Here is a 16375-nt window from a genome sequence, read left to right as displayed (position 1 = left end):
GCTAGCCCCTAGGACCTCCAGCCAGGGCTGAGGACCCATCACGCTGCTTTTGGTGCCACGTGCTGGACAGAAAAGGTTGTCCATCCTCCACGGAGCTCAGTGGGAGCGTGGAGCAAAATCTGAGCAGGCCGACAGCAATGCTGTCAGCTGTTTCCAGAGAGGCAACTACTCATTGCACCCACCGAGGTGTTTGTGGCTCAGTGCAAACCCCATCTGAGAGAGTTATGCTAGCGCTGGGTATAAAACTAGATGTGCATTTTAAACCCAGGTAAATGCTGTAAAGTTTAGCTAAGTTTAACTTTTTTTTTGGTGTTCAGAGCTTTTGTCTCGAGTATGGATATTTCTACAGACAGTGCAATTTTCCTCCGTCCCTGGGAGGTGCCCGGACGCTGCTTGTTGCAGGGCCGAAAGAGCCATTGCTACTTGCGCTATCCCGAAGGGACCGCTTAATGCGGCAGCTTAAGCCAAAGAGAATCCCTTGCAAGCCCCTGTGTTAAATTAATTTGTCACGGGTGTCCAAAAGGCTCCATGTTGGCTTGTGTGTGCCTTCCTTTCCGGGCCCCTGGGGGGTGGCCACAAGTGTTATTCCAGCTGCTGTGGGGTTTGGGAGGAAGCGGGCGGTGGAGGCTGGAGCTCGGCAAGCTTCGAGACGTCTGTGCCTGCACTATTTCCCCCGAGACTACCGGGAGCCTCGAAATATGTGGAAGCAGCTAATTCAAAGGCCGAGGGGACGGACCGATCCCCGGTGTGACTTTATGGGCTTTGCTTTAATTGTTTTAGTGATCGCTCCCAGGCTTGGATTTCTGTCACTAAGCTGTGGGCTCTTCTCTCCCCTCCAGCACAGGAAATTATACCTGGGGTTATTAGGATGGGACGATGCGAAGGAGGTTTTGTGTTAAATTTGGATCACCCCGACAAATGTAGGAGAACTGGGCAGCGGTCCCTTGTTGAAGCTGAGTTTTGTTTGAATGCAACTGAGCTTATCCTTACTGAGCTCTGCCGGCAGTAAGTGGTGGGTTCCTGCTTGGGGCTCATGGGTCGTGGGCTGCCGGCTTCCCTCCCGCGGTGCTCGTGCCTGCGGGGAGTGAAAAAGTCAGACTGCGGCAGGCAGGGAGAGCACAGGGGGAGGCAGCCTGCAGCATGGTGCTCACACAGTCCTGGTCAAGCCTGGGCACTGTTGTGCTAAGAGTGGCTTGTAAGTACAAGTTGGTCCAGGACTGGGTCAGTTCTGCAGAAGTGTCCTCCAAAACCTGGAGCCCTGATGAAAAAAGCTGCTGGGTTAAAAAGAAAAAAAAAAATCTTTTTTTTTCCTTCCTTCCTTTTCAGGATTCCAAAGTCACAGATTCCGATTTGACCTTGGGGCCACCTTGGACGCAGGAGGATTTGCAGGAGACCCTTAGCCTACAACCTGATGGAAGTGCCTTGACTTCAATCACTGCTACTGACAGGCTGTCTGCTGAGGAGGAGGAGGGAAGCCTTTCTATTGAGGAGGAAGGCTTTGAGCTGTTGAACTCCACCCATAATAAAATCACTGGCCCCGGCAGGCCAGGGCTTGGCAGGAATGGCCCACCGGTGGCTGACAATTCCAGTGAGTCCGTAGTTGCTGTTACCTCCCTTTCTCCTGAGCATCGTGATGCTCGAGTGGCTGATGGTGCTTTTATCCTCCCAGGAGTCTTGGCCAAAGTAAACAGACCAGCCGCCAAGAAGGAACGTGCCTCAGATCCCCAGGAGGAGAACGTCACCACGGAAAAGCTGAAGGGCGACGTGGGCTCCCGCGTGTGGCTCTCCCCCAGCAAACCCGTCGATGCCATCGTTGATCTGGACGCTCCTTCCTCCTTCTCCAAATTCTCTCCGTCAGTCAGTCGGACAGCCACCTCTGATGGAAATGTACCCAAGGTCCTTCCTGAGCCCCCGGGCAAGGGGGAGGTCAGAAGTACCCTGGAGCATCCTTCAGAAGCTCCCATAAGGCCTGAGACTGCCACAACCCCCCGGCAGACAGGGCTCAGCAAAGGTATCGCACACCGCAATGCGCCTGGGAGCAAAGCCAGGGGCCTTGCAGACCGCCAAGAGCAGGGAGTCCTGCCAACGATGGGTGGACAGCAGGTTCGCCTGAAGCCAGGACCGCCGGGGCTGCCAGGACCACCAGGCCTGCCTGTAAGTAGAGGAGGAGATCGCTGTGGGTGGGAAAGGGTGCATGGGGAGACTGCCGAAGGCTGGCTGCGTGCAGCAGGCCGTCTTGAGGCAGTGGAGCAACAGCCGGAGCCAGTTCAAAGCATCCCTTAGTCCTAAAGCACATGAATTCAGGGGAAGGCAGGGAGGTGTAGGCAGGTGAGGCTGAAATTAGAAGGCTTTCTCATGCCAGACGTGCTGGAGTCCAGTCGCTGGGTTGTTCCCCTCACTGGTGTCTGTGCTGGTCTGAGATGGGGCTTTACCTCCTGCGTATACTTCTCCTAAGCCTGGGTCAGACCTGTGGGACCAGGTATCCACTGTCCTCACCCAGGATATCTGACAGGGTTTGTGGGTGCAGCTCTTCCCCTCCTCGCTGGGATGGGTGTTGGGCGCAGCCAGCTGAGTGTAGGTCCTGGCACTTTGCGATGAGAAACCAGGCAGATAAACCTTCTTCATGCGTGAAGTGTACGTCTGCGCATCAGCCCATCCCCTTGATAAGCAGCAGGTTTTCTGATGTCTCTCAAGGAGCTTCAATAGCAACCAAAGAGGAAGAGGAGGACAGTTTCCTTATCTCCCCAGCCCTAGAGATGGTCTCACATCATTTAATCATGTTCTCGGTTTTCATCTCGTGTGGGTCCTGTTGGCCAGAGCCAGACTGATGGGCTCTGAGTGGGGCACAGTCAAGGCCCCAAAGCCTTCTCCTGCCCCCTCTCCCCATAGCAAGCCTCAGGCCTCAGCCTTGGAGGGGGCCTGTGGTCACCGCTGGTATTGCTGTCCTTTGCTTCCCTGGCAATGTGACACCCAAAAAATCGTGTTGGGCCAGAGCAGAGCATTTAACTTGTCTTGAAATACAATATTTTTTTTTCAGATTATTCATCCATTATATTAAAAAAAAATCTTTATTTTTTTAGTCTTGGTAAATCTGGGATAGACGAAGATTTAGCGAAAAAGTCAGTCGTCTTTGAGAAGTATCTGAACTTTTTTTTTTAAACATACTTTCCCCTGTTTATTTCTTCAGCCAAAATGATACGTTAAATTTGATTCCATTTCATTAAAATCCAATGCTTTGGGCTATAGAGGAATTATATGTGTGATTATCAGTCACCCGGTTGGACTGCGGCGAATGACCATGAGCTCATTCTCATGTTCTCGCGGTGCGTAGCTGCATGAAAGCCGTCTGGGACGTCTCTGACTTCAGGGCTGGAGCTCGGGGTTGTTTCTCAGTTGGAAGTTGGGGATCAGGTCTGTGCGAGCGGCTGTTTTGACAGCCGCGCGCCCGATTGATTGCCGCTAAATTGTCATCCTTCGCCTGCGGTTGCCGTGCGGTGACACCGCGGCGGTTTCTCCTCTGACAGCTCCGGCTGGGTCACTAATGATGACTAACTCGGTGCTGGGTACTGCAGAGTAATCGGAGCTGGAGGATCTCTGGGCTGGTGGAGAGATTAATCCTTCTCGGCCCTCTCTCCCAGGCAAAATAGATTTTGTGAACATTCATGGGCGTTCGTCATCAGTGTGTCAGGCCTCATAGGACACTGGTTAAATTTAGGACTGCCAGCTTCCCCCTCAAGCCATCTTCTTGTTACCGCAGCTATTGCCTGCAAAAATAGAAGAAAATAGCAAAAGGAACAGATGCTAAAGGATGGTGAAAAAATCCCAGGAGTCACAGAAACGTCATGCCGCTTGACAGCCCTGCTGTCACTCCGTCAGGGGAGGGAGCAAACGCAGGAAGGGAGGACGAGAGCTGGGAGGGAATTGTTTTTCACTTCCTGTAGAAAACACTGAGATTTTGTCACATGCGTGGATGAAAGCCCTGGCTGGAAAAGCAGAGAAAGGCAGCTCCGTGCTGGCAGTAGGGGGTTGGTGTTGACCAGCTCGTCATCGTTGTCATCGCTCCCAGGCCCTTGGTGGCCAAGCGCTGCTTGCCAGGACCATGTCGTTGTTGCTGGGAACTTCCACCACGGGGCAACTGCAGGTATTCTGCAACATGTTCAACCCATGACTGGTGGAAGGGAAAAAAAGAACAAGCAAAAAGAACAAGCGTCCTGCTTTAGCAACCTTCGTTAAAAAGCATGTTGAAGCTTTCCTTTGGAAACCTGACTCAACCTTATCTCTGGTTTTGGTGTTCATGCTCTGCACGGGGCTTGCAGCACGCCATGTGCTGCTACTGGGTCACCTTGGGCGTCCTTACCAAGGCGCCAGGAAGTGGGAGTCAGACTGGGTAGGTGTCTGAAGATGAAATCTCAGGTTATTCTTAGAGGAAAGGTTTGGGAATAATGTATTTTTAGTGTCAACATTTTTGCTTGGGGTTTTTTTTTTCCTCCTTCCCTCCTCCTCCTTCACTAGCAATGTCAATCAGGGGAATCAGCATGTTTTAGGGAAAAAATGGTGTTACTGAAATGTCATTTTCTGGAGTTTAGCTTAAAAAGAACCTCCAAAATCAAAAAACCTTTTCCTCCCTCTGACAGCAAGCCCTGAAAGTGGGGCGCACGCATGGTGCATCGTCCTCCCGAGCGCAGCTCGAGGAAGGTGCATCTGTAGCTGGCAAGAGCGGGGAGAGAAAGCAGAGCTTGGAAAGGGAATCGGGGAGAAACTACTCAGCTTCTTCTGTATTTAGTATCGTGAGGGTGACATTCAGACCTGGCTGGTTTGTCGCAGTCAGTTAAGCAAAACGGAGAGATGGACTCCTCTGAGCGAGTCGAGAAGGAGAAACCAGCCCGTATCTCACCGGGACGTGCCACGAGCACCTGGGAGGTGACGGGGTGCGCGGCACGAGCCATGCTCGCGGTGTAGCTCGGACGTGAAGGCGGTGTGTGTGTGCAAAACCTGCTTTCCCCTTAGTCGCAGTATCCCCTTTCCTTTTCCAAATAGCGCAGAGGTTAAGCACGTGCGCGGCACCAAGCTGGAGCTGTTTATGGCTGTCTGATTAATCGCTCCCCCTTTCACATCTTGGGGTTTTATACGGGCATCAGGAGCTCCTGATTGCCTCTATATAAAAGCAGCAGCAAAGTCACTGAAGGTTTAGTGATGCCTTCGGTGCTTCTGGGTTTCACGCCTCCTTGCGTTTGTTTTTGGCCGGGCAGATGGAGGTGCCGGTAGGGCTGGGGACAGGGAGGTGTCTGAACTGCAGCGGTGGAAGGACTCTCTGGAAGGTCTCCTCTCTGCGCTCTGCCTGTCCATTGGGCTCAGCGGCTCCCCTTGGCTTCCTGCTCCTTAGCTAGGCAGGTTTCTCCCGGTGGGGATCGCGAATCCCTGCTCCTCCCTGGGCAGCATCGCGGTCCCAGGGACCAGTGCGAGCCACGGCCAGGAGATTGAATGCAAGCCCTTGGCGTAGCAGCTGGGAGCTGGTCCTTTTCCGGCTTTGAAAATGGGACCCAAATGGTTACTGAGGCAGATGGGCTTGAAAGTGGCTGTAGCGGTTCCCAGTCACTCCGTAGTCCTGTTTGTCACCATTTTCACAGGGCCCCGATGGCTCTTCCCCTTCTTGCTATTTGTCTGCTCTGGTTGCTCTTTCAACATGTCTCTCCAAAATGCCCTGGGCTTGAAACATGCTCATCTCTGGAGGAAGAACATGTGCCCAGGCTGCCCTGCCCTCGGAAGAGCCAAGAGACACTTATCGGCCAAGACCACTTCTCCTCATCCCGGAGAGCTGTGGCCAGCGGCGTGGCACAGGCCTTGTCCCAGTTGTAACCGTCTGACTTCTGTAAAGGCATTTGAGATCTGTGTGTGGGGAAAAATATTGTGAGAAGTGGAAAGTGTTTATTACTTTAAAAGCTGCTGATTTTTATGATCTTGATAGTCCTCCTTGCAGTGATTTAATTGTGTTGCCAGTATCCCAAAGCTTTCTTGGCTTTTGTAGACTCTGCATTTCACATGGGGTTCCCAACAGTCGGTAAGTATTGACAGGCTTTTCTTTTCCTTCCTTTTTTCCTTTTTGTTTCTATTATTCCACCTTAGCCCTGGTTGTTTAGAAGCAGAGTTGTGTTTTCTATTCGTAGGCTTAAATTGAATCCCGATGGAGGTACGCGGTGTCAGGGACAGTGTGAACTCGCATAATGGGTAAATGCAAAAACATCTCTCTGCTTTTCTCGCCGGAGCCATCCGTCGTGTCATGACACGTACAATTACAGCTGTCAGGTCACGCTGGAGGAAGAGTGATTATGTTGCAGAGCGGCGCTGTGTGTGATTTTGCAGAGCAAAAGACCGGTTCCCTTCTTTAAGAGATCTTTTGGATCAATTTTCATTTTCTCTCCTGAAAAGTTACAGCCCTTCAATTCATTATTCCTGGTGCTCTGCGCCTTTCTTCTTGATTTGCATGAGATGGCATCAACTTGGGAGGAATTCAGCTGCTTAAGGGAGAGAAATAAGTGCTGTCAAATTTTCGAGATTGCTGTTGTGCCTATTGCTCTCTCCTGGGCTATCCATCATGCACTAGGACAGTTTGCCTGCAGAATTGCCCTTGTCTGTGTTCGTGCTCAGGGCGGATATGGGCAGTGCTTGGAGAGGAAGCTGAGGGGTGGCAGCTGGCGGAGGTTTGGTTTTTAACTTCCCTAGTAGCCCAAGCTGAAGACCTGGGAATGCAGGGTGGTGCGGCAGAAGGGCAGATGGAGGAGGAGAGCGGATAAAGTTGGGGTCCGCTAAGACCTGCTGGTGACCACACTAAGAAGAAGGACTCACTGGGCACCCCATCAGCTGCTCTGATATTTCAGCTGGATGAGCCAACATGGACCTAGACCACTGGGTTTGCATGGGATGGTCTAGAAGCTGCATGCAAAATAAGTGACTGGACTCTTTAGTTCTCCTGAAGGGGAGCCATGAAAGGCAGTACTTACCGAAGTACCTAATTTATCTCAGCAGCAGAACAGGGAAGAGGGGCCTATGCTCTGGGAGCCTTGCAATGGGCTGGCACCGAACTCTGGGCACGGTATTTAACTTGTCTCTGTGTTGGAGTAGTTGCCCTTGTGGAGAAATAAGCTGGATACAGAAGGGAGTTTGTGGTGATTTCAAGGGCACTGTCCTGATGTGTGTCAACTGAAGGTCTGACCCTGGAGGTCTTTTTGTTGGTTAAAAGGCACTTTGGGTGATTTCTGAATAGAAAATGTAAGTGTGTTCCCATTGCTGCTGCTTCTCATTTGCACTTGATGTGTTCCTTCAGCCGGTGGTGTGGCACACCGGGTGTTGGTGCCCACCGGGAGGGATTCAGGGTAGCTCTACGTAGCCCCCAGGTGTCTTAGGAGCTGAGGCTCAATTCTTTAACTCAATCCAAGGCACTTTGGGTGGTGAAGGTCCCTTTGGTAAGGTAATGTGCTTCTGAACATGCGACTTGGGCTGCGTGCACGTCTCCTCAGCACTGAGACCAGATCAATAAGTCCTGGCACGGCCTTAGGGCTGCGCTGCTTGCCGAGCCCAGCTGGCTCCAGGTTTCACTTCAGCACATGATCCTCACTGGGGCCATGTCATTCAGCATCTCTGATCTCAAATTCCCAGGCTCGCTACAGTGATCAGACAAGACGGTTTGCGAGCGCGGAACAAAAGACGAAGAATACACTGAAGCCGCCAGACGCGCTAGCTCAGCAGCAGAAACGCAAGCAGATGCCGTGCTGCAGCCCAGCAGTTTTTCAGTCTTTGCGGACGTCTCCCTGGTAGATTTCTTTCATCAGGAAAAGCTGCGATCTCCCATCTGACTTTGTTTCTGTCCAGACACATGCTTCACTAAGCCCTGAAGTGAGGTCGTTGCTTGGCCAAAATGCACATTTTTGACTAGAGATGAGCCAGATCAAATCTCATATAAATTAAAAGCTGCAGATGTCTGCATCCTCATCCAAACTACTGTTTAAGCGTGTGGCCATGGTCCAGCTTTGTTATGTTTTTTTTTCCTAACAGCTCTGCATTTCCCCACCAGGTGTCAGGAAATGTGTTTCTGCTCCCTCAGCTGTGCGATCTTGGTCATTCTTGCAAGGGATGTAGCAGAATTACTCTGCTCGCCTCAGCTGTCGGGGCAGAGATGTTTGCTAATGGCAGGGCAGGAGAGGGGGAACAGAGCAGCATAAAATGGGGTGCATCGTCTGCCACATCCATTCTTGGGATGTTTCTGAGATGCTTGTGCTATTGGTTTTCTCACAGCTGGAAGCCGAATCAGCCATTTCAGTCCTTGCTTCCCTGGGGTTGTTAGAGCTCTGCTCACAGAGCTCGTCACCCAGACAGCCCTGGGCTCTCCACCAGTCTGTGTGGTTCTTCGGTACCAGCGTCCTTCTGCCCGGGGGGACGGGGGGAGCAAGCAGAAATGAGTGATGCAGCTCTTGCTCTTTGCCTTTCAGGGTTGTCCAGGGAGACGCGGCCTGATGGGGATCAAAGGAGACAAAGTGAGTATCCTGGAAAAACATGTAAAGTTATGAGATGCAGCTTAGGATCGGGGCAAATACAACTGATATTCTTTTTTTGCAGTCTGGTCGCCCCTTATGTGCATTTGGAAGAGGCGAGAACTATTTTTACTGGATAATTTAAGCCCAGGCTTGTGCCTGAGATGGCTCTCTGGACAAACTTCTCTACTCTGAGCCACTTAATGACTTTGCAGAGGGAGTCACCAATGTTCTCTCTTTGGGGGCCGTGGAGCAGGGAAATGAAGCAGTTTCCCTCAGGTCACCTGGAGGGATGCTGACAGATCCAGGCCAAGTACCTACATGTCCCAAATTCCAGTCCTGTGCTGTATCCACCAGCTTGGGTAGCCTTTGAATGCCTAAATCTTTTTTTACTCAGGAACTGCCTTGACATTTTGCTTGCCCCATGGAGCCTTTCCTCCTCCCTTTGGAGAAGGTTGCATGTTTTTTTCTGGGGAGCATGACAAAAATTTAGCTAACTACAAATGCCCATCACCAGAGACTGTAGAGTGTCATGCTGAGGAGGGAGGAAGAGTTCGGTGTTTTAACACTGCGTCATGTGGTGTGTGCATTCGAGTCAGAGCTACATGAAGGAGAGAGGATGGGCATATGTCCTCCTGCACCGTCCTGGTCACATCCAAAGGCCATGCCACTGCTGGGAGCCTTCCTGCTTTAAAATCCTACATGTGCTATTTTTCACAGCTCCAGTTGTTATCCTGGCTGCATGCAACATTGCCCGTCCTGGCTTTAAATAAACTATGTCCTTTTTCGGAGGGCGGAGGGGGGAAGAGACAGGGGAGTGCCTGGACTGCAGCCAGCTGGAGCGCAAAGGGCTGGTGGGTTCTCAGATGTGTTTAAACCTTTGGCTGATCCAGAGCAGAGCTGCTGGGGACTTTACTGCTGGAAGCCCCAGGGCCCTGCTTAAATCATGCCGAAAGATGCAAGATTGCCTGCTGAAGGAAGGGACGTCGCGTTATCACTAGCACACTGACAAATGCTCTGCGATACTGTGGATTGGGGATGGTTTATTCCTATCACTGCGTCCTAGTGTTACCTTGTTGGGCAGATAGAGCTGTGTGACTGTAACACACAGTGTTGTAGTCCTTCGGCAAGGCTTTCCAGTGGTAGAGCAGTAGGCTCGTGTTGGGTCGTTCTGGCCCTGCCATTAACTTCTTAGCAAGTACTGACGTTTCTCTGTGCCTCTCCTTCCCTAGCAGTAGCCTCTTATTAACCTCCTTTGTGCAGAAGTTTCCATCTTATCCAAACTGTACAGAAGCAAATTGCTGGTGCTGCCAAGTCGTGCTGTCTCCTTGTGCGCATGCTTCCATACCTGTGGCATGTACATGGGTCTGGGCACATGCATGTGTGTGTTAAGCTCCTTGCTTTTGCTTTCCCAGGTGTCAGGGTTGCTTGGGATCTGGTCTGAACCTAGGATTTTTTAATAGGTCTAGATCCAGGCTTCCATCAGAGTTTGCCTTAAGTCAGAGTCTGTGTCCAGTCTTGCATGTCTGTGTTGACTCAAAAACCCAAGCTGATTTTAAGGACCTGCTCATGTCTTTCTAGGGGTACCCTGGAGCCATGGGGCAGAGGGGCCCTCCGGGTGACCCAGGCCCTCCAGGCGTCCCTGGTGTCCCCACCATCGTTCTCTGGAGGAACTCCAAGGAGGACTGGCTGACGTTCATGGTGAGTGACCGCTGTGCAGGAGCAGAGGGGGAGAGCTCAGCGCTTGTTCCCAGGGCAGTCGCAGGTAGCCCCAGCAGTGGTGGAGCAGGGCTGAGCCCTCTTCTCCTGGCCCACAGTGAGGAGCTGGGCCAGGGGATGGGAGGAGAGAGGCAGGGAGAGGCCATCTGGATGGAAACTGCATGGGAGGAGAGGGAGGATGCCAAGAAGAAACATGCTCCTCGCTAGGGACAGCTCTGGTGGAAGCTGCCTGTGTGTGAAATGGGCTCAGGATGTGTTGTATTTATGCCTTTTTCTTTATTAGTGCTGCATGCTTCTGTGACATGACATTAGGAAAGGTGTATTAAAGGCCTTCGATGTTTTAATGCTTTTTCAAGCCACATCCCATTGCCTGCTGGCCGCAGTGGGCCAGGTCTGCCCAGAAATGCATGTTGGTGTTGGAGGGTCTAGTACAAGCCCTTTTTCCAGCGCTGAGTCTCTGCCCTGGGGCAATGTTCACCTCTCAGTCACGGTTGCAACCTGACTTACAGACTCCCCTTACTGGTCTCAATAACAAATACCACCTTACGCATTAGAGGCCTGGAATAAGGAGTTTATTGAAGCGTATAAGTCAGGATCTTGTTCCCAGATTGGTGACAAAGCCAGAAGGCACAAGTCACACACCCTAACAGCTGTGGTCACAGAGAAATCCCTCTTTTCACCTGTGACTGATTGGAAAATCTTGGGTACCAGTGGTGCACGCACATCCACTACCTCCCAAGGAAGATTCATACCATGCGTGTGTAGGGCCTAACAACCCAAAGAAGATCCAAGCCAGGCAAAAAGCAGCCCCTTTCCTGCTCTGCGAAGCTGGTTCCAAAGCATTGCTTCTGTTTTCCACCACGTGCCAGTTCTCTACCATGCCCCAGCTGTGCGACGTGTGGCTCTGGCTGGCAGGGTTTGTTCCATCAGGCTTCTTGCTGAGATGAGATATTGGCTCTTCCACTGCTGTCTGATCTCTGCTGCTTCAGGGAGCGCAAGGGACGGGGCCAGAGCAGGAACGTTTCATCTACCACGTAGCTGGCTGAAAACATCATGCGTGAGGATTTCGATTGCATTTGGTTTCTGCTTAACTTGTGCAAGCTGCAAAATAACTACTCCTGAAGTTACTGTTACGTGATGGTTAAGAAATCATCACTAGTCTAGTTAATGGGAAGAGAGTACTAATCCGTTCCTAAACACAGCAGCTGGAAGCAAGCAAAGGAAAAGGGTTCTTGTTCCTGTCCCTCTGCAGCGCACAGTGACTCCTGATCACTGCAAAGACCCAAATAGCCAGATCTAGAGTTTCTGGCACCTGGGTAGCAGAGCGCTTGCTATGGTTGAGCTTAAATTCAGACTCTCTTGTGAGCTGTGACTGGGACTGTCAGGGCAATATCTGAGGGCATCAGGTTTCTAATGGCCTTAGGCACTTAAAAAACCTGGGCTCAAGCTCCCCGAAGCAAGGATGCTCTCTGTGTTATGCATTTGCCAAGTCCCTTTGAAGGGACCGTGATCTGTTACAGCTGTCCAAATAACATTGGCAGCTCAAAGCAAAAGCCAGGTGGTGCGGCTCGAAAGGCAAGTTGGTGCAACGGGTAGAGCCCATTAGGGCTGGTGTGAGAGGCCAGGGTTCAGCTCTCTGGACCTTTAAAAGCTTGCACTGAGGTGCTGGGCAAGACAGTTCCCTCCTTATCTTCAACTTATTTGTTTGTGAATGGGTGTGTGGGGGGAGGTAATGGCACTACTGTGCTCCAGGGCAAATGCCTTCAATGCTGGTGAGAAGATAGAGTGAGGGAGATCTCACTCGTGTTTATTCCCTTGAAACATCACCATTCTTGCCCAAAAGCCCGGATGTGTCTCGTCTGAGCTGTCATGGCTGTGCCCTGGTAACAGATGGGTTAAACAGCCACCCAAATTCCCGCATGGCTTGGGGAAGCTGCTGGTGCCTGGGCTACACTGGGGTAATGCTCTTGGCTTTCTGAGAGGAGATGGTGGGGATGAAGCCAGTCAGGGTGATGAATTTCCCGAGACAAGTACATACCCAGAGCTGCCCCTTGGGGCTGCCGTCACCCGCGCCAGCAGCAGTTGGCTGCTCTGCCAGGCCAGCACGCCCCAAGGAAGGGCTGGGTCTGGCTGAACAGTGCGGAGCAGAGTGGCCTTGCTTGGGGCTGGCTTGGCCTGGTGCCCTGCCGTGCTGATTGAGAGACAAGAGGGGAGCCAGGGAGATGGCGTGAGGACGCGGCAGAGGCCATCTGCTCCTACATGGCTGCTCGGGGTACGGCAGCAGGGTGGGAGAGGTGAGAGATCAGCCTGGGGAGATGCAGGTGCTTGGCAGGAGATGAGAGGGACACCTGGGGATTACAAGCTAGGTATTCGATATTATTCAACACCCGCCAGTCTATCAAAAGGATTATTCACGTGCAACTTGTTGGATAGGAGCAGCGATGTTTCCATTGAATGTGATTTACCAAGTCCCTTGGAAGTACTCTGGTTGTTCAAGCATGTGCCTTCCTGTGGGCTCTTCTGAGGTGGGGGCAGTGGCAGAACATCTTTGGGGACACAGTGGCCCAGTTTGCCCATGCTGCTGCAGAGACCGACCCACTAGAGGCAGTCAGGTGTGGTGTTGCCGCACGCGTGCTCCGCCATGGCGTGCCGAGGTCTGCGGCACTGCAGGGGGGTGGCTGGGCCATCACAGGCACAACGGGCTGGTTGTTTCTATCCCTCGAAGATTCCTGAACCTCTCTGTTCCTAGTGATGGGGAGGGAACTTCATGGCTTCTCTACACTGTTTGGGATGGTGCAGCTCTGTGTTTGGGATGGCACCAGGGTTGCCTAGGAGCCTGCAGCTCTCTGAGCTTGGGTCAACTTGACAGAAGTCCTTGGGCCAAGCCTGCCCCATGTGCTTTGGCTTTGGATTGGATCAAGGTGGCAGCAGAAGATAAATATCTGCCTTAGAGGAGATCATGTTCCTCCTGGGAAGGGCAAGAGAGCTGATCACTGGCAAACTGTTTGCTCCTGTTGATGCAAACGTGGTTGACCTCCAGAATCTCCTGGCCTCCTGCTGCTCCAGAGCAGAAATTGTGCTGAGAACAGCTCTCAGGAGGCATGTGGGGACGCACAACCTAGGACCAGAGCTGGAGGTGGATAGGCGAGAGAGAGATGGAAGTGTTTGTTGGAAGAAGTCTGCTGTATTGGACAGCATCTCTGTGCCTGTGTCAGGGCAGGCAGCATTCCTCCCAGGATGCGTTTGGGGTGGACACCCGCGTAATCGGTCACTGTTATCGGGGCACATTTACATCACTTCACAGACACCAGAAGATCAGCATGAGGGCCAGTCACTGACACTCCTTGCTCCTCAGGCTCTGATCCACCAGGATTGCATTTTTTTTCTTGCCTGCTTTTGGAAAGTGGCCTCAGAGTTTGTTATTTTACACCCTGAAACATTTCAGCACCCGGAAACATTCACGTTTAGAGATGTTGCCCCAGACTGTTTTCTTTGGTGCGCTGTGAGCACGGGATAAGGTGTTAGGAATGCAGAAAGGATCATCTGGTTGTGGTCATGTTTGGGGAGGCCAAATCTGAAGAGCTGCTTGTTCCCTGTGAGCTGTGGTCTCAGCCCCGTGTCTCAGGCACGGCCTCCCTTGGGGTTCGTGTGCCGGCACTTGGCCCAGGGCTTTTGGCACTGGGCACTCGAAGAGCTTGTCCTGCTGTTGGGTCTGTGGCCATATAACCCTGGTGATGTTAGTGGCAGTGTTTTGCTTGGGAGCAGGCCATGGGCTGTGTTGCAGGGAGTGCAAAGCAGTGCCGTATCCGGCTCCAGGCCGTGTGTTTTGTTAAGCTTTGTCAAGATAGCACAGGAATGAAAAGTGGCATGCTGGCTGGGGCGAGGGCGGTGGGACTGTCTGCTTGTGGAGCCATCTACAAGATACCGGGGCGCTTGGAGAGAGCTTGGAGAAGTTCTGGGCTTTCGGACCACGCTGCTCTTAACGAGACAAACACTTGCGATCTTGAGGACATCCTTGGGCTGCTGAGCTTTGTAGTGGGCTCAGCCTCTTGAAATGCAGGTCAGAGGAGCAACCTCTCAGGCCAATGTGGCATGAAGGATGTGGGAAACAAGGGGCGTCCAGGAACTGCTCCAAAGAGTTACAGCTGCCGGGATGCTGAATTCTCTCTCCTGCCTCCTTTCCAGTGAAACAAGCCTTACTGCTCAAGGGAATGGAACAAAATCCAAGCCCCTGTCCTGTGTTTTCGTTCACGGTAGGTTGACAGACGTTGAGTTTGCCAAGAAGCTGCCTCAGTGTAACTCTAGAGGAGCAGGAAGCGTCAGGGAGCAGGAGCTGCCCCGGGAATCACTATCTTAAATTCAGGCAGTATTTACTTAAGTAACCGTCAAAGTCCCAGAAGCCTTGGGAAGAGGAAGGAGAATTGCAACTCCTGGAGTAATTAGGGAGCTTAAAAATCTCCAGCGCTAGAGTCCTTTTTTTTTTTTAATCTCTCCTCCTAACTTTAAAGGCAAGAGGTCAAGCTGGGAAATGAAAGCTGGTAACTGTAGAACAAAAGAAAATATTGCTCCACGCAAAGAGTAGCTGGCCTTTAGGGACTTACCGCCGCTGAAAGGTCGGCACCTAACGCAGCTCTGACTACACTGATTTCTGATCGTAAGAACGTGTGCTAGCTGTGCCATGGCACGAGGAGGTAAGCAAAGCTCATGCTCTGGAGCATAACCTGCTCCCTGGAGAGATGTCGGAAGGGTTTTCTCTGCCCCAGTCTCATGCTGGAGTTTCACAGGACAGATCCCATACAGGAATCAGAGGTCCCATCCTCTGTCCCCTCTGTTTACTTATGATGCCTATACCCACCGCTCCGCTCCCCTGCTGACCGAAGCTGCTGTAAGGGAAGTGTGGACTATTTCCTGCTTAAATTGCAGAAAGCTATTAATTTCTATCCCCTTCTCTTGGCATCTGGTGCTCTGAAGTGAGAGTTCATGTCTCCTGTGGGTTATTTTGTGCTTTTAAAATGATAGTTTCTTTTTTTTGAAGCCTAGTGAAATAATATCCTGCCGCAAGTGAACCGGAGCTCATCGATTCACGAGACAAGGCAAGAGCGTTGGCCGTGCTCCAGCCACCCCAAAGTTTTTTGTGAGCAGTTTTTTGAGGGAAAAGAGAACTGGCTATATGAGGGGGGTCATGGCTTGGCCCTGGCCAGCTGGCAAGGCCTGTGCACATTTGCTCACGTTAATCAATTTGGGATAAACTTGAAAGGAACCGAGATGCCTGGTGCAGTGTTAGAGCTTGTTAAATGTATCCATCCATCATCTGTCCCGAGAGCTCCACTTATTATTAGAAATATTTCCATATGTTGAAAGGTCTGTGTTTATTTTTGTTAATGAGTTCCTTGGCTTTTTCCCTTCTTTCTCCTCTGGTATCAGAGGACTGATCTTTGGAGGGGGACAGGAGGGGTTTCCCAAAGGCCCCAGGCCTGAAGCTGGTAAAGACCTTGCTGAGCACATGGGAATCCTGTTCCTCTAATTGCTTCTTTTTTGGGCGAGGAACAAGGTAGGCTTTTTAGCCTTTGATGTGAGCCAGAGTTTGGAGGAGCTGCCTGAACCATATGTCTGGCCTCACCGTGGGCTGGTGTGGAGTGAAAAGGAAGGAGGAGGAGGAGGGAACACGTTTTGGCTCCTGAACGTCTGTGGTTTATGCTGCTGGAGGAACACAAGGGTGGCTGGTAGTTTGGAGATGCACCAGTGTGTTTTCTGGTCATCCCTCGCTGCCCCAAACTTGGAGAAAACTGGCTTGGGAATGGCTGTGCCATGATGTTTTAAGACCTTTATGCTAGTTTAGAAATACTATGGGCTTAGCTGCTCCTGTGGCATGTGAGTGGTTTTTTCCTTTGTGGTCATCTGGTCTTCTTAAAAGTGGAGGTAGCTAAAAGATCTGACTGCTAGGAGCAGTAAGGAGAAAGCCTGCTTGGCCATGACTGCCAAGGGGGTCTCCTCATTTGGGGTTTCAAATGGAGCTGGTAGGGGATGTGGTTTCTGACCTGTGGCAAACTGCTGTGTCAAAACATCTGGGTTTAGTTCACCGTGGGATAAATTTGATGTTTTTCATAACAAATTATGCAAACTCTCAGTTT

The 16375-nt window shown here is 51.6% G+C and overlaps 1 protein-coding gene across 1 annotated transcript in view; it reads left to right on the top strand.

Moving 5' to 3' along the window:
* The window catches only part of LOC106491577 (collagen alpha-1(II) chain-like), a 118906-nt gene that overhangs the window by 58994 nt on the left and 43537 nt on the right, over positions 1–16375 (top strand). The window contains exons 7-10 of the mRNA XM_067308831.1: positions 1327–1588; positions 1670–2154; positions 8484–8528; positions 10107–10226. Of these exons, the coding sequence (XP_067164932.1) occupies positions 1327–1588; positions 1670–2154; positions 8484–8528; positions 10107–10226 (912 nt within the window). The remainder of the gene's footprint in view (positions 1–1326; positions 1589–1669; positions 2155–8483; positions 8529–10106; positions 10227–16375) is intronic.

This window comes from Apteryx mantelli, chromosome 21 (genome assembly GCF_036417845.1).
Source record: "Apteryx mantelli isolate bAptMan1 chromosome 21, bAptMan1.hap1, whole genome shotgun sequence".
Lineage (NCBI taxonomy): Eukaryota > Metazoa > Chordata > Aves > Apterygiformes > Apterygidae > Apteryx > Apteryx mantelli.
Note: the sequence above shows the minus strand (reverse complement) of the source record. Positions and strands in the feature narration are given on the sequence as shown.